The 20,943-nt window shown below is 40.2% G+C and overlaps 1 protein-coding gene across 1 annotated transcript in view; it reads left to right on the plus strand.

The window, feature by feature from the left end:
• Positions 1-3,763: 3,763 nt before the first annotated feature.
• Positions 3,764-20,943, plus strand: part of LOC147232139 (receptor activity-modifying protein 3) — a 35,309-nt gene continuing 18,129 nt past the window's right edge. Inside the window, exon 1 of the mRNA XM_086151442.1 lies at positions 3,764-4,202. Within this exon, the coding sequence (XP_086007568.1) occupies positions 4,151-4,202 (52 nt within the window). The 5' untranslated portion in view covers positions 3,764-4,150. The remainder of the gene's footprint in view (positions 4,203-20,943) is intronic.

Consider the following 20,943-nt stretch of genomic DNA (forward strand, 5'->3'; position numbering starts at 1 on the left):
TTCCGAGAAGCTAACGAAGAGGCGTGTTTCTCCCTTCGGCGTTCCGACTAAAAGCGGTACATTTTTACACGCAGTCCGGCGTGCGATGCGCATTTCAAGTCTCAAACCAGAAAGGAATTGAGGAAAAACACTCGGCGGGTCGATCGGAAGTCACGATCTGTCGATAATCCGGGTTGAAATGACAGAAAAAAAAGGGGGGTGACGAAGTGCGATCGGGACCTACCTCGCAGTCGCAGTCGCAGCGCACGGTGTGTTTGCGCCTCGGAGTGCAGAGGCGTAGCTTCGCCTCCGTGGAGTGGGAGCTCCGTCTGTGCTGCGTCACTTGTTGACATTTTTTCTTCAAACTCTGCCCCAACAAACGCACCGAGTCCGGGCTTGAACCATGACGAGACCCCCCCCCCCCCCCCCGGCCCCGGGGACAAAATCTGACGCAAGGGATTTTAGTAATGTTTGGTCCTTTTCAGGATAACATCAAAAACATTAAGCTGTCTGTTTTAATTCCACCCCTCCTTTACACAATGAGTAGTTTTACTGAAGTCCTCTGATTTTAATATTGTACTAACTTGTAAAAAAATATCCTTCAGTAATGCAAATCAATTTTTTTTTTTTATTATTTTTTTATTTTACTTTTACTTTTTACCGGTGCATGATGTTATTTCTTAGTGGGACCCAAAACACATTAATAAAGATAATTAAAAAGGGCTAAAAAAATCTATTTTCAGAATAAAAATAAAATTAAACATTCACAATACTTAACACTCTATTGGGATATTACCCTCAGATTCGTACCGGGCCAGTTCGTAACAAAGAGTGTTACGATCGCAGAGGTGGCTAAACGTAAACCTTTATTGTTTAAAAGGCCACACATAATCAAAAATGAATCTTTTCTCAGATCTTGACAGGAAAAAGAAAATCAGAAAAAAATAATAATGAATAATGTCTTTGTCTCATCTCTTGACAGACGAGACAAACATCATTTTCGTTGAATTGAACAAAAAAAATAATTGTTTGTCCACTGCAGGTTAAATACCTGCATTCGGAGTATTTTTCTCTACCTAATCTTTTTGCCATTATTCCGTGTTATTCGACAGTGGTGTGTCTAGGATTTTTTTTTTTTGAGGGAGGGGTTTCAGATAAGGCACAGACTGCAGAGGGGTGGAATATATTGTTACGTTCTATGCACGTACAAGTCACAATTACGTGGCCCGAAAAAACAAATCATAACGCATCTCTTGTTTCGTTCAAGGACCGGGCAAAATGTAGAGGCGGGCCGTATCCGGCCCTCGGGCCGTAGTTTGGAAATGTATGTAAACATCCGTACAAAATTAAACAAAAGGAAAAAAATTTGGATTTTCTAAATTCAATATTAATTGAAAATATTTATTAAAGTATTCAAAGAAAATAGTTTGGCATGACAGATAAAAAAGCAAAACAGGCCGGTCTGCCCTATCACCAAAGGAAACAATTGGGCTCAGTATTTCAAAGCTAAACAGTGTCCTCTTCTGACAGACAGAGGTAAGACACATACATGAAAAAAAATATGGATAGAAATTTCAAACGTGTCAGATGAATTATCACTTTTCAGGGGAGAGAGTGAAAGTAAAAGAGAGTATTATGTTATAAATTCATCCACACCTGACAATATATGAATTCATGTTCAAGCTACTACTTGGAAATGTCCGATCACAACACAGCTGAATCGATAAGCCAAGATGAAACTATACTTATGAAACAATGAAAAAAGTCAACAAGGTGTTTAATCTTTATTTTCATTTTCACATTTTGATATCCCTTCCCTGCTTGAATTAGAATGAGACAGTAAACCAGAGCAACAATAAACGTGTATTCATTCTTTGCAGTTAATTTCCATCAGATTATATTTTTCAATGATATACTTCATTTAAGGAATTTACTGTAAGCATTTCTATATAGCTCTAGGACTGGATGTCAATATCCCTAATAATCAGCCATGTTTGGGTCGTTCCTCATTGTCCAGATACATCTACTGTTTCGCTCTGCTGCCTCTAACAGTGATCTAATGACTTTCCTGAAGGAGCCTGGTTATGGGGGTGGCCTCAAAACCTCCGCACCAAACTTTTACCCAGAGCGCCTGTACACACCACGCTTAATGTTGTGCCTCAGAACCTAAGCCAGCGTTAACAGCTTTTTCCGTTCATAAGCTTGTCCCACGGCGCCCTCCCACGGCATAATTAGTTCCACAATGAACAGAGAGATTGGTTTTCAAAATCTCAGGTTGATCCAGATCAACTTGAATTTCCCAGTCCCCTGTGACGTCCTAAAGGGCGCTATCCACTCTTGCCGCTGTTTTGACACACCCTGTTCTGCTCTCACGAAGGATGAGTGACCGAATGTTTGGCGAGGTAGGGCATCGATGGACGATCGCCTTCCTTCCAAGATAATTGCCAGTTGGCGAAAGACTTGGTTATGCCAAGCGGCTGTTTTTGCAGCTTGCGCGAATGTGCCAGAGAGGTTGGCAGAGAGGGCATGCAGAGTCTTCTGTATTCCAGTGGTTGAGTTTTTGGGCATGGGAAGACCATCATAGGTGGCCTCGATGACGAAGCTTATTTTGGCTCCCTTCCATTTCCCATAGATCTCTCCGAGTGAGATTACCGCGCTTTTGGTTTTCCCAGGTAGTCCACAGGCCCTGCTTGGCTTGTAACACTGCCTGTGCACATCTCTGTTTCCAGCTTTCTCCTCTTTGCGGGTGTCGCCTTGATCCATGTAGGTCGAGTTGCCCTAAATCCAAATCCGCCTCTTTCTTGCTGCACCTGTTCCCAAAAAGTCTCCAAACCTTAGGGCAGCCTGTGTCCGCTCCACAGCCACAGCCAGGGTCCACCATACACATATATCTATGCATAATTCAATTGAAGAAAAAAAAGCAAGTGCAAAGAGTCGCGTTGTCGTCAGTACGTATCATGCTGTTTCATAGAAAATATTTTTTCTCAGAAAAAAAAAACCAAAAAAAACCTCCAGTGGGTTAATATGCCTAAAGGTCGGCGTTCAACTCACGCCTGGCTTTTCTGGTTGAGTCAAAAGCCGCCACACTAAGCTCAGATCCTTCCAAAAGCGATCTTCCCTTCCTCTTACGCAAAATCCTCGCTCATAGTGGTCCATGACCTGCACTATAAGGAAAGTGTCATGAGACATCTGCGTTGCGATATGGACTTCATTTAACCCTCGTGCGATCTTAACATTGTGTTAAGATCGCACGAGGACTCCCCCGTGTCCTACGGGTCAAAAACGACCCTAAAGACAATCTTTGTACCCTAGTGGTGTACAGCCCGCATGGAAACATAAACAAAAAAGAAGTATCACTTTTTCTAATTATGGGGTCTCTTTAGGAAAATTCATGAAATTTCAAGTCGGAAAAAAATAGGTTCAGGTGTTTTTCTACAGCTAAACATAGTAGTGGGTCACTTTTGACCCGCAAGACAACACAAGGGTTAAATAAAATCTGAATGACTGAGCCATTGGACTGTAACTCCCCGGTGAACCAGCAGGTGTTAGTGTTGCTTCACACAAGTTCAACCCTCTTCAATCAAACAGACGGATCAACTGCTTAAAAAACAGTCAAAACTAATAAATATTTGAACTTAAATCGTAAAAGTGCATTTCGATATATACCACAGACATTTTTCCTGTGACATTTTTAAAAGTCGATGGCCGGACTCTTTACATTTCTGGACTTTTACAAATTAGCACGTATATGACAGATACACCGAATAAATGTATGTGTGTGTATATATATATTTTTTCTCATTTGAATATATTCCTGTGCTCAGGAAGGGTTACAACTGTCGTAACTTCTCTTCCTCCCCCAGCGGAGGATGCAGGGCAGGCGAGCGGTCCTGAGCGCTGACTCCTGGGAGGCGGACAAGATCATCACCGGGACTGGACAGGAATCACGGGCACCAAGGTGGTGGGCGGGATCTCCTTTCTATTTATTTATTCATTTTGTGTCTTTCTCACACACACACACACACACACACACACGGAATCTGTGCTCGTGACAGCATGAAGGAACTTGGACTCCCACATCGGGGTCGATCATCTCAATGATGGTCCGCTTCAAGCGTCCCTGCTCCCGGAGCTGAGCTTTCCTTCAGTCCCTCTGGATCCGCACAGCGTGATGGATACAAATGAGTTCACAGTACTAAAAGTTTTTGTCATCTGGATTTTGGGTGAGTAAAATATAGAATAATTTATTCACATTTATTTTCTCCATGTTGATTCTCTATTGAGTCCCAACTTCTTATTCACTACTAAATAATTTGCTCCCTCGAGTCATTTGTGCAAGGTGGGTTAATGTACTCACACGCACGCACAGAGAGGATGTAAAGTGCACATAATGGAGTCGGTAGAAACATCAATCCCATCTCGTAGCGCATGCATCGAGCGGAGAATATACCATAACATAACATGCCCCAGTGGACAGACCTGACCTATATCGTGGCCAATGGGATTTTCTGGATCTGGCTCATTAGCTGGTGGTCCAAAGATGAAATCATGTATGAAATGATGTTTCATGTGGTGGAAAGTTGTGACCGGTGGATTCTTATGCAAACGACTGGAGCCCCGTTGGCGTGATCTAGATGCCCTCCGCGCATCGCCTCGGTCCCTGTCGATGTGACCCCGGAAACTGTAGATCAGTAGAGTTGCAAGTTTGTAAATCCAGGTTTTGTTCCCGTAAAGCCTTTTCGGGTGATCGGGGCAGGAATGGAAGGAGACAGCAGCATCGGGGGAGCGAGAGTGGCGGACACTGATTAAGAGGAGATAGATAGGAGTGACACAGTCCAGGAGCCTGTTAAGTGAGTTAAGTCGGTGAGCTAATATCTGGACTTGGCGCCGTCTCGTTCGACAGAGTCTGACTCCGCTCGGCCTCATCCCACGTGCGCGAGTCAGGTGTCGTCGCTATCAAGGTCCGCGCTTCGAACCCAGAGTCGGGCGGGTCGCTCTCTTCAGGATGCACGACAGAAGCGACTCGGCGAAATCCTTTCAAGAGTTAATCTCGATAGTTAATCGTGGGAGGCGATCCGAGGTCTGCCCAAGATGCTCAGCGTGGACTCAGCTGGGTGTCTGCCGCGGAACAGCTGCGGCCCTCGCAGCCCCGGAAGAAGACCGAGCCATATCTCGTGTGTCTTTAAAAGAGAAAAGTGTAAGACGATGATAAATGTGCCATCAAACGGAGCGTCCTCGCCTCTGAGCGAGCGGGCAACGGCGATTGTTCTCCACTATATGGCCATGTAAAGGCATGCCGGAGTGGTTTCCTCTGATAGCTCTTGTCTAGACTGAAAGACTTTCCCATCATGATCCCCGTCGGGAGGAAGAACATCTGAGGGCAGATGCAGCTTGTTTGAGAAACGCAACACAGTAAAATGGCACTGAGTCATTCCGATTCTTTACTTTCACATTAAGCCAGATTGTGTTAAGTTTAGGGTCCCCATCTGTGCCGCAGAAAAAGAACGATTCCCACTGAGTGCAAAGCATCTGCCTACCCTAATAAACATCTATTCACAGCGAGAGAAAATGCCTCAGGGTTCTGTTCTACCGCCTGAAAAAAGAAAAACATTATGAGAAAAAAAGTTTAAAAGCTCTTTTTTTTAATAATATTCTATTTATAGAGCTGTTTTGAAACGTCAGTGAACTGAACACCATAAATGCTTGTCGAGGCTGCTCATTCCACAGTTCAAGCCATTATTCTACTCTGTTGCATTTACATGTTTAGGTTTGGAGACATACACTACGTACCAGTCGAGTCATACAGCCGAGTAGCTTGTAACAACATAAGACAGTGTAGTGTGTCGGAAAAGGTCTGATTATTTTATTGTGCAAATTCTGCTACCCCCCCCCCAAAAAAATGGAATTTGTACATTTATTTTTCTTATTTTTTTCATTGAAAAATAAAAATAGAAAGAGGAAGTGCAATAAAAATAGTATGGAATGGAGGGATCTACGCAATCACCAAGTGCAAATTATGTATTTTTTCATACGCTTGATGAAATCATGAACATTAAGTCAGGAGAACTACTCTGACTAGTTTTACTGCTAGAAGATTTATTCTTTAAAGAAATCAAACTTTCACAAACACAAATTGGCTCGAGGGTGTGAGAGGATTGCAATTTTTTTTCAAAAGATCATCTGCTGTGAAAGTCTGTTAAGAGCTTTATTAATCTTTCAGAGGCCTTTTAAAGATTGATTCACCAGAAGAAGCCAGAACTTTGTCTCAGCACATCCTGCTCATATCAAAGTCTGAAACTGAGGTCTCGCTGACACGAAGCACAGTGTTTCTCATCAAACGCCATGCGGTCAACAGTCAGTTGGACTGTTTTACATCCCATAAATACCCTCTCCTCTATTTTACCACTGCTTATGGAAAAGTTGAAAAATTAATATTCAAATTACAGCTAACCAAATCGAATTTCTACAGCTGGATCACCAATCTCTGTGAATAGAGTAGAGATAATTACATCTTATTAAAGCAATGTGATTACAGCAATGAGCCAGAGCACAACAACAACATCAATAACACTAATACTAATACTAATACTAATACTAAAGGGAATGGGAGAATTACTGTTTGATTGCTTTCCATGATTTATTTCTAGGATTCCAAACAGTAAATTAGTTATGGTAATATATAACATACATTTGAACATAAATGATCTGTGAAAATATCAATAAGCCATATGAGGTAATCAGAAATATTTGCTATTTTGCATAAAAAAATGACACGCCAGTACGAGGGGTTAAATCAACGTTGCGCACAGGATTGATCAACGTAAAGTCGATAAACAGCGACACATCAGACATTTCTTATCTGAATGGGTTTCGCTTGAACCTTCATCCAGCAGCGCTGCTTCCCCCGAGGAGCAGTGGGAGGGCAGAGTTGAAGCAAGATGCCATGCCTCTTTAAATCTTGGGATTTTGGCTGTAGACAGGCAGCACTAACACATTTCTTATCACGAGTAAGAATGACGAGAGATGATTGCATCCTTATTAATGCAAGAGGAGGAGACAATAATCATCATGCCATTCAATCTAAAAAAAAATGTCTCCCATCCTGTTGCACAAATAAGCCAAAGTAGGCGCCGAGGGCAAAATCCGTGTTAAGCTGACGATTTTAATCATACAAACGCTTCACTGTTGTTCCGTTTGTTCCGAAAACGTTTCTTTGCACCATCGTGACTGTAGCATTTAGATAACGCAGAGGCAACCTTTCACCCGCCATGGTGGACCCTGAACACATGCAGAGCTCCTTGCAGATACTGAGAGTAGCCCTTTTGTTGTTTTCTAACGGCAGCTTTTTCTCATCTAAGGGAACTATGATGTGGATGCACAGAAACTCCTTTTGGTCTCAGAGATCATTTCATCCATTTTTTTAATCGTCTTCAATTAGTCAATTTAATCGTCTTCAGTTGAAAATGAATGATGATTCGTTGAAACAAGGGTTGAGATACAAGATGTTTGTCTTTCAGTGACAGAAAATTGTAACCCACAGCTAAGCGGGGTCTATGTAGTTTTTTTTTTTTTTGGGGGGGGGGTATACTTATATAAACTCATAGTTTCAAACCTTAATATTCCAACTAATCACACAAATTCATTCTCCATTATTTCCCATTGGGTATTGTTGTGTGGTTTTCTGGATTTTTTTTGTTGCCGTGGTTACAAGAAAAATTGCCAAAAGTCATTTCACACTTCTATCGAGATGCGCCTTTGGACAGAGGCATTTTTTGAGATTTATGCAAATGACCTTAACACACCAGAAACAGAGGATTTGCAAGGCTGCGAGATTACAACTGTCTGTTTTTAATAGGTTTTCAAGTTATTTATCCCCACTCAACCCAAAAGTGTTACTATCAGTCAGTGTCTGTGTCTGTTGAGCAAAGGTAACATCTGCTGAAATGGTCGGAGGACACGATCTTCTGCTTAATCAAAAACTAGAGAAGATATGAGCTGAAAGGATGAGGAGCGGCAAAGACCATTTCGCTCTTTTTATCATTTATTTTTGACTTGCGTGGTAGACGCGGAGGTGATAGACAGGTGGTTTATCCGCCCGTCACCCAAATATATTTTTCAAAAGGAACACCCCATCTACCGAAATTGGCCTGGCTTTTAGGACAGATAAGGCTTGCAACAGGAAATGTTTGCCTTAATACTCATCTGACTCCCTCGCATGACGCAAACACTTTCATTAGCAAAAAAAAAAAAACCCAAAACAGGTCAGCAATCCAAGGTTATTATTCACACGATCATTTTCAGAATTCTCCGCTGCACCCTGTAAGAAACACCGATGTGCTCGAAGTGAAGCGCCGTCAGTGGCGCTTTCAGAAAAGACCTTTTGGAGATGTTAAAAAATATTTATAACACTGAATCCAAGTGGTGAATCTGAAGGGAATCCGGACACGAAAAGTGTGTATTACCCGTGACTGGACGCTTCAGGATCAGTTCATGTGCAGTTTGTCGGACCCATCCGCTCATGTGTCACGTCCATGATAAGAGTTTGACCCCGTGCTGACTTTTGTCACGCAGCTATCACAAATGATGAGTGTTGTTGCCACAAGCGGATAGTATGTTTGTCTGGGTGAAGTTAGTCCACCCCTGGCGCCGTACAATAAATTATGAGCCATTTGAACTCGGGGAAGTCGAACAATGTTTTAATAAATCGTCGCAACAACTTTTGTAGAGAGCCGATGCCATAAGACATCCTGTATTTGTTTTCAGGCCACTTTTGACCATAAAAACAACAAAAAATGCTGAAATGTTTAAAAATCATACCTTAAATCAACAGAGCTTTCTTTATCGACATCACCATGTGAAGGCTTCTCTTGTCAGAGGGATTTTATTGTTTGTTTTTCAAAGGTTTGATATTTGTCAGACAGTGTTGATCCACGGAACTTGTCTTATGATTTCGAAAAGGAAGGATCAACCGTAGCGATATCAAGCTGTCGTGTTTCTGAGGAGGTGCGGTTTGGGAATTCTGATGAAAAACCCGAATTGCAAAACATCTCGAATATTTTTCGATCTGATTGTCCTCGGTAATGAAAAATGAGTGGGAGTTCAAAAAGTCTAATGAATCTGTTTAAATCTCCTTTTTTTTTTCGGTCTTATCTGTCTCTCACAGAAGTGCTGCCTGGATGTAAATGGTTGCTCGTCCCTACGTGAACCGTTTTGATCCCAAACAAAATTTTTTGGCAATTGCATTTCATGTAGTCGGCCCACAAGAGACAAAATGTTCGTTAGACGTGTGGAGCTTCGGCTCGGATGCCGCCGCCGGAGGAGCGTGACAGCTGACAGACAGATGGGCTCGCCTGCCTGTAATTTTCCTCTCCACATGGTGAAGGGACAGCGTTTAAACAAAGCCTTCCTCCTGACGGGCGGCACAGATCCACTCACTATGCTTCACACTTACACAAGACTTGATGTTTAATCACCACAACCTGTGTATTGGCGGGTGACCGACTCCACCTTCACCTCCTTAAAATATAGTGTCATTAATACATTATTTTCCTCTGTGGAAAATCCCCCCGTCGCAGATTCACTCTCGTTTCGCGATTTATTTCTGTCTCCGTCACGGTCATCCAGTCCTCCTACTCTACTCTTCCTGCTTTTGTTTGCCAAGTACCCAGAGTTCCCCTCTGTTTTGCACATCTGTGCCGTTCTCCAGGCTCCTTTCGTCTCGCTGCTCCTTGACCAGCAGATTCCCCGAGACCTGACTCTGATAGGAACGGGCTGAATGCTTCCTCTCGGGCCACCGGGAAGCTTTTCCTTGTTTGATTTCATGTTGTTGATGACAAAGCAATACTTGTCCCTGTAATGGTTTCATGATCTTCTTGTGCATCAGTTGTGGAATAGAATTCCACAGAATTCAATGTAAATTTCCCCTTTTTTTTTTTTTTTTTTGCTGTCTCAGCATGGAAGTTGTTTTCTCTCGCTTTTGATGTCTCACTTTATTTATTTGGCCGCATTGGGCCTGTGAAGCCATCACTCAGCAGCCCACCACTGGGGCTTTTCTCCACTGAGCTCTGGCTCTTTATAGGAAGAATATTGGCAGATGCTTTGCACGTATTTTCCTATTTCTTTTCATTACCTAGACAAAAATGATCGCTGTTGTCTGTGTCTGGCAAGTCTATCTGTCAAATAAATCTCTGAAGCCATTTGTCAAACGTGGAGCTGAGCAGCAGCAGCCGCAGCACATGGAGTTGAGACCCAACCAGGCTCAAAACACATCCTTCGATGCAAATGTGTTTATATTTCTGCAGGATTTAAAAACAGCGAAGAATTTATACCAGTTTTCAAATTCCTCATCTTTCCCAAACAAACTGTTTAATAGAACAGCGCCAAAATGGAATCAGAAAGGTCTGCTTGAGCACAGAGAGGGACAATGGCAACTAAAAAAAATCTACTCTTCTGGGAAAATAGAGCCTTGGTTTTACAGCACCAATTTAGATGAATATGAGTCTTTTTCATCAAGAGTCCAGTTCTGTGATGAGACTTTAGTGGAAATGGATACAAAGATGCTAATGGAAGACACCAGAAATAAAAAGCCTTAGGACTTACTGAAGTTGTTATTAATCCCCATTCTTTTTGTGCAGGCTGAGCTTATTCTTGCTGCTACGAAAGGAAGATAAACGAAAACTTGATTCCCTGACGAACAAAGGCTGCGAAGCCTCTGGAACCTCAGGGACCCCCAGAGAGAAACGAACTCCCTCAACACATGGGAAAAATAGAAACATGTTACAAAAGCAAGCAAAAAGCTAGCTTAGGGCAATTTGGCATTACAAAAACAATCCAAATTTAACCCCAAATAATGAATTATATCATTCATTCAGTCAATATTATACCGCATAGGGACATAAAACTGTCACTCTCTTGTTCATGTGTCTGGGTTGAATCCAGAGGTGCCCTAACTTAAAAAAGTATTTATTGTAAAGTGACATGTAATGCAAATGCATCACTTTGGAAATCTTCCAAACAAACAAACCGTGGACTGTTCCACAGGGATTGTCTACATAGTTTGGTGCTGCTTCTTCTGCCATCATTTACTGCAAGATTATTTTTGGTCAGCTGGCAATACTTAACATATATTTCCATACTTCAGTCATTCCAGCCTGAATTCCCAGGAACCCTCGGTCTAATCATGACCGATAATAATATTTCATATTAATATGTTCTTTTCTTTTCTCCCCGTCCCTCAAAACCTGAAAATAAAATACTTCAAATATATGAGCACAAAACTGCTATTTTCAGGGATTCATTTAGTCTTCTTCTTTTGACTATATATGTATTAATTGACCAAAAAGCAAAATATGTTTGCTTGTAGACTTTATTTTTGCAAGATATTCGTAAATAATGTGACAGAGACCGATTCATCGATTGTTTGAATGTGGTTAATTGAGATTGATTTCTGACTGCAAGTCACTGACAGTTGCGGCAGCTGGAATGACAAATGGAGAAAGTAAAACTAAATTCGAAAATGTGTCAGTTTTCAAATTTGGATCCATGACAAAATGATACAGAGAACTTTGTCACGTTACTCTGTATGTTTTAGCCAAGTGAATACAAATGCAATTTTTCCCCTTTTTTAGTGATCATGCTAGAACATTTAAAAGGCCATACTTTCATACATACTCTCAAGGGTTTGTGGTGACCTTAAGAACATAATAGGGAGTTTTTCTATGATTTTATTTATTCCTCTACATGGCCACAAACAATTACAAGGAAATGCTAAATGTAGAAAAGGAGCTCTTTGCTTCGTCTGTTTTGTTATTTGAAACTGCTTAAACCACAGGAAGAGAGGACATACGAAACAAAAACCATTAATTCCACTTGAAAAGCAAACAATGTCTTCCTTACTCAAGATGGTCTAAAGGTTTTATTTGAGGTATTTCCTACTGGATGCGGAAAACACTGAAAAGTTTCCATTAAAATCCCATATTAGTTGGGCTTAACTGACTGACCACTAATGGAAAAGTAATCTCTTTCATAAATGGTTATTGGTTCGTGTCATTGGAGTTTGTTACCTTTTATTGCACAGAAGCAGCCTCGGGCTTTTCAGCCTGGATGAAATTGCATGCTAGGAAAAAACAAACAAAGAAAGCTTTCAGTGTTTGGATACTAGGTGAAATATTAAAGATAATAAACATGTGACACAAGATTTAATTGGAGGATTCAGAACACAGTGGGACTTGAAAGTCTTACTGCGTGAGTCAAAGAGGGCGCGGACTAAAGCTGAATAAACAGCTTGTATATTTAGTAGCAAGTAGACAGAGACGCATTCCGCAGGATGATCATAGGCTGAAAATGTAACACAAAGGCCGATGATGTTGTAACCTTACAGTTTTGTTTGCTTTCCCCCCTCCGACCATGAATCAAAGGTCCCCTCACACGAACTGACAGCAATTTCTAACAACAACGTGACCTTGACATCCTCTCCTTGTTGTCGGGTCAGATCACGACCCCGCCGTTGCCCGTCGCTTCAACTCCCCTCCGCGAGGTCACTCGGTTTTCCTGTTTAATAGCCCGGCGAACAAAAAAAACAAGGACGATTGGTTGTTGCTGTCTGTCAGGTGTTTATGGCTGGAGGTCAAACCTACAGCGGTGTTGTTCTCACGAGCGGTGCCTTCAGCCAATAACTCAGTTATTAAATATTACAACATTCATTCTGATATATGAGGCTAAATTCAAAGCACAAAAAGAGGTAGGAAATCCCATGTTTTGATCCTTTGCAACCTCGGGGTTGATGGAGTACTTCTCGGAGGAGGGAGGGAGACAGAGGCTCCTTTTCTGCTCGACACGCTTCAGCAGATCACAACAACGATAAGGTCTCATGGCCAGTTTGCGTCCTGTCTGGCTGGGCTACCGTGTTTCACTTCTTCACTTCCTACCGCGGCATCGGCTCTCCTCTCGTTTGTCTCGCCGGCCGCCGTATGATAAAATGACCGCTATAAAGTGAGCCCGACGCCACCTGCCTTCTTCGCCAAGAAGCCTGATAACCTCAGGGGCTGAAATAGGGAAGAGAAAAACAAAAACAAATCGCTTCACCTTTCTGATTGTGCGACTCTCAAAACTATGTTTTCACGCCCCTACATCTTCGACCGTTGTGTCATCGCCCCGGTTCAGCCTTGTTTCTGAAGCAAGAAATCGGCTCTTCATCATCTCCCCTCTCATCTGCATTGCATCAGTTCAAACCAAACAGACATTTCCTTCCGAGAGTTGTGCTCCCATTGGACCGACCGCTTGTGAAGCTTTTTTTTTTCTCGACGGTTGATAGAGCGCAGCTTGAAAGGACAATGGATCCTCAGAGTTGTTGTTCATGGCTGCTTAGTTGTGTTTACAGAAAAAGATGAGCTTTAACTATGTTGAGACATTGAGATGTTTCTCCATCCTCCTCGGTCACACCAAGTAACTTCGCTTCTTTGGGATCGAACGTCGCTGGTTCGATTTCCGGCTTCTTCTAGTGTGTTGAAGTGTTGCTGAGCAAGACACTGAACCCCTGACTGCGCTCGTGGACGGCAGCTTACTGCTCGCGGCTCATCCATGATGGGTTCATTGCAGAGAGCAAATTTCCCCACGGGGATTAATAAAGGATAAATTATCATTATGTCCTCTTTTATTCCATCCATCCTCCTCATCTCCATATTGTGTCGCTTCATCACTTTCATCCCGTTGCAGTCGCACGTGTTAGATCTGATTTATACGCGACTCAAAAGTATAATTTTAGTTTGCTGAGAAATAAATCACGCAACTGGAAATATAATAGCCGATATCACGGGATCGTGATGCCTCCCAATTTATATCTGCGATTTTCTTTCCAAATGCCTGGATTCTGGTTGTCCAAATCTCAAATTAGATTTTCAACAAGAAAATAACCAAAGTCCTGAAGGTTTCGCAGTGTTCATTTAAATAATAGTGTATGAAACATGAAAAAATGTGCTACTTATTTATTTATGTCTTACATTTTGTCTTTGAATTTTGACACATTTTACATTTCATTCACTGCCCAAAGCTATCCCTTGGCTGCTTGAAAAGCTGCTTTACAGTTTCATTAAATCTTAAAATTATGAAAAATAGAATGATGAACAGGTGCGGTTCCACATGTTGCTGCGTTTACTTTACTGAAATCGATTATCCTTACATTTCAACATTTGAGCCATTTAAAAAGACATGAAAGGATCTCGAATCAACAGATTTCTGAGAGGCATAAACAGTCGATGGTTGAGTTTAAAACTTCCGTCTAGATTATGTCATCATTTCCCAGTGCAATTGCTTTTTCATGTCCTCTGTTTTATTTAGTTGAGCCCAAAATGTTTTTTGTGTTTCTCAAGATAAATATGAAAAACTACTAAACCTGCTAAATTTGTCTTTCCTTGTTGTCCCTGGTAGGATATTACAGTGTAAGAAAGAGGGCGGTTTTGCATTATTTCTGCCGATGATTGCCCAACTGCCTTTTCCTCTGCTCATCCCGATCTTAATTGAATTGATTAAATTTGAAATACAGGACACACCAGGGCTGCAGGGATGGAGCTGCAGACAGACACATCCTCAGTCACATCTTGGAGTATGTTATTCTTTCTCTCCATGTGTTTAAAATAACAAAAGATGGGGAAGTGTGACAAAATTAATGTTTTTGCTGCCAGACTGCAAGCGAACCATGATAATTAAATCTGATTGTAATCACTAACCCCTCTTGCCCCCCCGCTTCGCAATAACCTCCTACCTCACCGTCCCAAATAATGACGAATAGTTTTCTCGTGCACCAAAATCTGCTGGCAAATTTACACTCATCCAGCACTTTCTCTCATTTTCTTAAACTTCGTCTGCATAGGTCTGCTTTTTCTATGTAAGACAGCGTTACGGTAAATGTCTCGGTAGAAGGTTGTCAGCTCAAAGCCCACCCATACTCGCTCTGTAGCTTTGCACCTGCATAACATATTTGTTTTTACAGGATGTAGAGTTTCATTAAATGGTGGATGTTATTCTTGGATCTCACACAAGGAAGCTTACGTAATATAATGATATATCCTGACAAACATTTTAAACTTGGATGTTCAGAGAATCTAATTTAAGCATTCACCTTCATACAGAAAGGAAAAAAGACTAGAATGTCGTAACATTCATGTGGAAATGCATTGATTTGTTTCAACCACTAGGTGAAGGTTAAAGTCGATTAGGCAGTTTGAAGGGAAGAGACATGTTCATTTTTATTTGATTGGAGAAAATGTTAAGGAGGAACTTCTTGGACATGTTTTTTTTTTTGATGAAATGAAGGATTACTTGGTGTGTTTAGTTTTGCTGGACGGCAAATATGCATTGACCGCACACAGTGCACTGGTGAGAAATAGCCTAGAGGTTAAATATAAACATGTAAACAATGTGATTGCTATATCTTGCATGCACAAGTTATTGTGCATAAAATATGTTATTATCTCTTAGGTACAAGATAAAAGACATATATCTTTATGTGCACATGAAAATTAGTAGTTTTGACAAGAAATCTTGTACAATCATGTGCAATAAAATTCTTGAATGTAAAAATTAAAAAGCCTTTTTAGGGACATTTATGCTTTCTCATTGTTTTTAATACAGAAGTGAACAGATAATATATCAAAATACTAATTGTTCCACTGATACTCATAATAATTTCAAGAGCTCTAATATTACCATTCATCAGTCTCTATTTCCAAAATTCATTGTTAGCTGATTATTATCTGAGAACAGGAGGTGTTGATTATAACAAATCCACCCGAAGTGGCTGGAGTGGATTCATTAGCGCACATTAACAGTGTGTGTGAGTGTGTGTGTGTGCGTGTGTGTGTCTGTGTGTTTGATCAGTTTTCTTTCTATATGGTCTGATGAAGTTGGATATTGAGATAGGCCAGTTCCTGGATTACCGAAAGTAAAACCTTCAACTTTTAAGTCTGATTGAAAATTGAAGTCAAACCACAACTGACATTTCTCATGCGTATTTAAATGCTAAATTTACTTAACACTGACAATTTCATCTGAAAAAAACAAGCCACTATTTTTGCCAATACAAAACAATTGAAATAAAGCTACTATAAAATTTATAATGCCCTCGTCAATTATATTAAAAAACAGAAAAAAGATATTAAATGAACTGACCATCTATAGTGTTTAACAGGGGTGGTGGTGTGTTAATGTGGTTTGAATCTCTTAATTTTCAGTTAAAGTTAAAATCCATCTCACTTTTTGTTCCAATATGCTTTCATAAGCATGGAGACTCACACTCTAACAACAGGAATCAGATGGAAAGCATTTTTGTGCCAGTTATACAGGCAGATGTTGTGAAACCTATTTGGCCTGAGTTTCATGATCTCTGTTGAAACATGCGCAATGAATACTGTTATTTAAGAAGAGCGAAGAACATTAAAACTATATCATGCCAATAGTATTATCAGTTACACTAGATCCTCAAACCTGTAACCGACATTTCTCCCTCTGTGCGTTTTTTTTAACTGTGTCACATTTCTTCCATTATCACTGGAAAGATTTTAGTTCAACAATCCAGTCAGTGTAATGTTTAGCAAGAAAACTCTCCTTTTCATTTCCATTGTATTTTCTCAAAATGCTACATTGTAACTTATTATTGTGATAAATCATTTATGTTGGGTCAAAATACCCTTGCTCTTTTATGCGTGGGTTTGTATAGGTTCTCCTACAGGTTGATACAGGGAAAAGCTGATTAATTTGAGGGATGAGTCGACCCTTTTATGTGCGGGCCAATCAGGAAATTGAACCAAATTGAAATCTAAATATTTACATTTTTTGGCATTTTATTTCAACTTTAAAATCGTTAATGATCATATAAATGTAACGACATTATTTTGTATGTAATCATCCATACAAAATGAAACAAAAGGAAAAAAAAAAGGAATTTTTAATTCAATATTGATTGAAAATATTTATCAAAATATTCAAAGAAAATAGTTTGGTGGGCTGCAAAACGGGACAAGCGTCGCCCGCGGGCTCTAAAATGCCCGAGTCTGGTCAACCTGATGTTGAGTTGGTGTCATGGCAACCGGTTTTCATGTAAAGACATGACGGACATGAGGTGTTTGTCTGTTTCGGATCTTGGAGGACCAGATTACCTATGGTTCTCGTCGCCAAGACGCCAAGCAGCCAGCCAACAGCCCAGCATGTAATGAGACAATTTTGAGTAAAACTGATTGCGATTATTCTGGAAACATTAGGAAAAAAATTTGTTCAGTGCTGTTTGTTTTTCATTTTCAGCTGACCGGCAGCTATTTTACTAAGAAAGAGAAAGAAGAAAAATGCTCTGATCAACGCAATTAAAATTTGGCAGTATTAAAATGTGACCACTCCAAGGGTTTTGATGACTTACGAACACAGTCATGTTTTTTTCACGTCTCTTGGTGCCCCCAATTTTTAAAAGTCTCAAGAGTTCTTCCGAATCAGTGTGTTTGTGTCTGGATGTACATTTCACTTGTGGCCCGAGGTCGGTGGCGACATCACATCAGGTACATCCAGAGCTGTATATGTGTGTGTGTCTGTGTCCGTGTGTTTGTGTGTGTGTCTGTGTCCGTGTGTGTGTTGCCATCGGGCTGTGAGTTATTAACTGTGATAAAACAGAATAGACTTGAGAACATATCCAAAGAGTGCAAGAATGCTGTTGAACACAGCTGGTACTAAAGGTTGATGTTGAAATGAATTATTTTCAACAGTACTTTCTTTCAGATGGTTTCCTAAATCATTTTTTAATAATTTCCCCCTCATCACAACAGCAGAGTGACTCCTATTCCAGCTGTTTTGGCCTGAATGGCTGAAACTATTAATACATGAGATGATGATGAATGGAACAAAATGTATCTTGTGTTTAAATTGCCAGCATTAACAATTATATCAAAGTAAAATGTGAAATTACTATATTCTTGTTTTCGTATCATTTGAAGGATATCATGTAGTGGTGCACAAATAGAATAATGTAAGCCATTGTTTTTAGTAATGGTTGCAGAAATCAACTCCAAATCATCAAGCAGAACTCACTTTGACATTGACACAATAGCAAACTGATCCACGTGTTTTGTGATCCATTCATGAAAAATTGATTGACCGATTGATTCTGTTAAACTCCAACTGGCAGGCTGTATGTGCTCTTAACCAGTGGTGGCCAAAAATTCTTCAGTGGCCGGCCAGCTATTCACACAGAAAAACCTATCTTCGTGGATAAATGTTTTAATTCCACTGCAGGCTCTGAATTGAAAGCTGAGCTTTATTCACTTTTTTGTTGTGTGAGGAACCTATTTAAGGTTGAAGGACATTGTATTTCGGGTGCTTCCTGCTTTTTCTGCTTGACTTTGACTCGTTATCCTCATGTACAGAGGTTCTGGCACTAAACAATTTTTATAAACACGGCTTTCGCTCTGTAGATATTTAAGTGGTAAGATACCAAAATATGTCTACTTCTGAAATGCTGTAAAAAAATGTGTACAAGAAAGGAGTCTAGATAATCAAGTAAATATAAATAAATATAAAATAATTTTATATAATAGATATTTATCTAAAATATAAAATATACTACAGTGGACCACCATGCACTGAACTGCTGTGAACTTGATGATTAGATTGATGATGATGATGACATTTGACCACACCATAACAAAACAAGCAAAGAAAAACAAAGAAAAACAATAACAATAACAATAACAATAAAAATAACAATAAGCACGAAGGATTCTCCGGTTTCCTCCCACAGTCGAAAAACATGAAGCAGGTTAATTGGAAACGTGTGAATGGGAGAGTGAGTGGTTGTCTGTCTGTTAATGCGGACCTGCAAGTGACAAAAAGTGGTTAGTAGCATCTACTCAAACTCCTATAAGTTTAAACTAAAAATATCACCTGACCTGATAATAGTCATAATAACACCAATTTACAGTTCACTTGATGTCCATGCACTTTAACTTGATTTTACTTATATTGACTTCTTTATTTATATATGCTTGTTATCTGTAATGTTAATATAGATTTCACTTTCATACAGTCTGATACATGTATGCTTCTGCACTGAACAGGACGGAACAATAAGCAATCCCCTCTATGCTAAATGTCTTACCCTACTGGATCTTATTCTTTGTGAGTACTTTTCCCGTTAAAGTTTGGTAACAACTGAAAGCTCATAAAAAAATTAACTACTAAACACAAATCAAAGTGCTTATTGGACAAACTCAGAAAAAGCAGATTCTAGTGTCCAAATCCTGGAGAAGACCTTTGAACTTAAGCTAATCAGATACTTAATAGATACTGATCAGATAGGCAAATTTTGACTTTCACAAGAATACTGAGGGGAGTTCTTAATCAATGAGAGGTTGTGACATATACAGAAAATGCTTAAAAAAACAGAAGCAGCAACAAGAAAATGGTACCCGAGGGATCAGTAGTTTATATCTCCATGATCACCATTGAAAATGTAGCTGATTATTTAGCCTGACTTATCACCCGGGAATGAGGCTATCAGTGTTATCCAATCTTACATATTGTGTGGGAGACGGCTTCGGATCAAACGTCGGCCAGAAGGCCAGTGGCCTTTTGAACTGCCTTTCTGTTTTGTCTTCGCATGAAAAACAACAAATGCAACTGTGCATTTCTATCTCCCTTTTTAGGCGCTAGAAATGGGAAGTTACATGCATTTCATGTATAAGCTTCCAGCGAGTGAAACCGAAACCGCTGGTTTCTCTCCACTTACTAATGTGTGCTCTTTGTATTGAGTCCTTCAGTGTCGAAAAATACGCCTTCAAATACATTTCATTGTTATTGTTATTATTATGAAAGTGTCTCTAGTTACTCAAAATGATTTTGAAAACAGCCTTTTTCATTCTGAAAACCACTTCATAATTATTTGCTGCATTTATGTTCAAATAACAGTATCATCGCAAAAGTGTTACATTTCGTCCGCTTGTGCATTTTGAACTCAAAATTAGTAATGTTCAAACCCATGTTTGACGCTGTAAATTGTCTGAAAGTGTTGGTGATGAGAAATAGCAAGGTTACTATCACGGTAGTGAGGACAATTGAATGATCAAGTCAAGTCAAATGGTATTTAGATGAGCAAATATGTAAAAATGTACAGGTCAGCACTCTGACAGTTGTATATTTATCAATTGTTGTCTTACAGATGTTTGCAATAACATGATGGAAAGACTGAAAAATGAGGAGCAGGGGCTCGTTGATGCCAATAACAGGGCGTTTGTCTTTCTGTCAAGAGCATCTTGTCACTCCCATCGCTCAATAGGGACTGCATGCATTTGACATTTCCGCATCACCTCAGGGTTATGCAGTAGCATGATCACGACTCCATTTTTGGGCAACCGTGAGCTCTTCGGAGACTAGACATTGTTTCTAGCGTGTTCCGCAGAAGCCTTCGAATACCAGCGGTCTCCCATGGTACACGGTGAACAAACCACAGCACGGCCTCTGGACAGAGGTTCAAATAAAGAAAAAAAAATATCCGAAATTCCATCGAAACCTCACATCCCCGCATGTTATCGGGCCTGGGTGAAGGGTAGAAACGATAAACAGCTGTTGTCTTGCTGACCGCAACTATATGGAGAAATATCCTGGTTTTGTTACAAAACCCATTTCCCCATTTCCATGCTGATTCAGTCTTTCTTAGCTCGTGGCATCGTCTCCAACCCATCTCCTCTCCCGTGTTGCGCATTTCACTCTTCAATGTGTGGGTTGTTCCTCATGGGGATTATCTAATGTACCATGGAAATTTATTGTCTCCACCCCCAGTCATTACTTTTCAGCTGATTTCCTAAGCAATCTACTAATGTTTCATGTCATTTCATGAGTATTCGGGAGATGCTGGATTTAAATGCATAAAAAGACAACGCTCGACTAATGTATGTCATAATCCAATTGGATTCGACTTTCTGAAACATAGTT

The sequence above is a fragment of the Fistularia commersonii genome, chromosome 8, assembly GCF_037954325.1.
Source record: "Fistularia commersonii isolate RoL2024-O1a breed Wild chromosome 8, RoL_Fcom_v1.0, whole genome shotgun sequence".
Classification (NCBI taxonomy): Eukaryota; Metazoa; Chordata; class Actinopteri; order Syngnathiformes; family Fistulariidae; genus Fistularia; species Fistularia commersonii.